Source organism: Eurypyga helias, unplaced genomic scaffold, assembly GCF_000690775.1.
Source record: "Eurypyga helias isolate BGI_N326 unplaced genomic scaffold, ASM69077v1 scaffold40349, whole genome shotgun sequence".
Lineage (NCBI taxonomy): Eukaryota > Metazoa > Chordata > Aves > Eurypygiformes > Eurypygidae > Eurypyga > Eurypyga helias.
The window spans coordinates 1-246 of NW_010270811.1; the positions used below are offsets into that span (position 1 = coordinate 1).

Genomic DNA, 246 nt, shown 5'->3' on the forward strand with positions numbered 1-246 from the left:
TACCTTCTTTTTCTTCTTTTTCTGGGTCTTCCGGCTGGCAGAACTTTGTAGAAGGGCCTGGAGAGAGGAAGGAAACACAAGACGCTAAGAGCCATCTTCCTTCTTCCGACGGCGGAGGAACGCCTTTCGAGCGGTGCGCGCGCGGTGGTTAATTCCCAGCGGGCACAGGGGATAGACGGGAAAGGCCGCAGCCTCACGCCCTGCCGAGGCCTTGGCGCCAGCCGCTGGGAATCCTCCGCCCCTCCT

At 60.6% G+C, this 246-nt stretch overlaps 1 protein-coding gene across 1 annotated transcript in view; it reads right to left on the bottom strand.

Moving 5' to 3' along the window:
• Positions 1-3: 3 nt before the first annotated feature.
• PA2G4 (proliferation-associated 2G4, 38kDa) overlaps positions 4-246 on the bottom strand; it is a gene marked incomplete at both ends in the record, with an annotated part of 1,700 nt that continues 1,457 nt past the window's right edge. The window contains one exon of the mRNA XM_010158588.1: positions 4-57. Within this exon, the coding sequence (XP_010156890.1) occupies positions 4-57 (54 nt within the window). The remainder of the gene's footprint in view (positions 58-246) is intronic.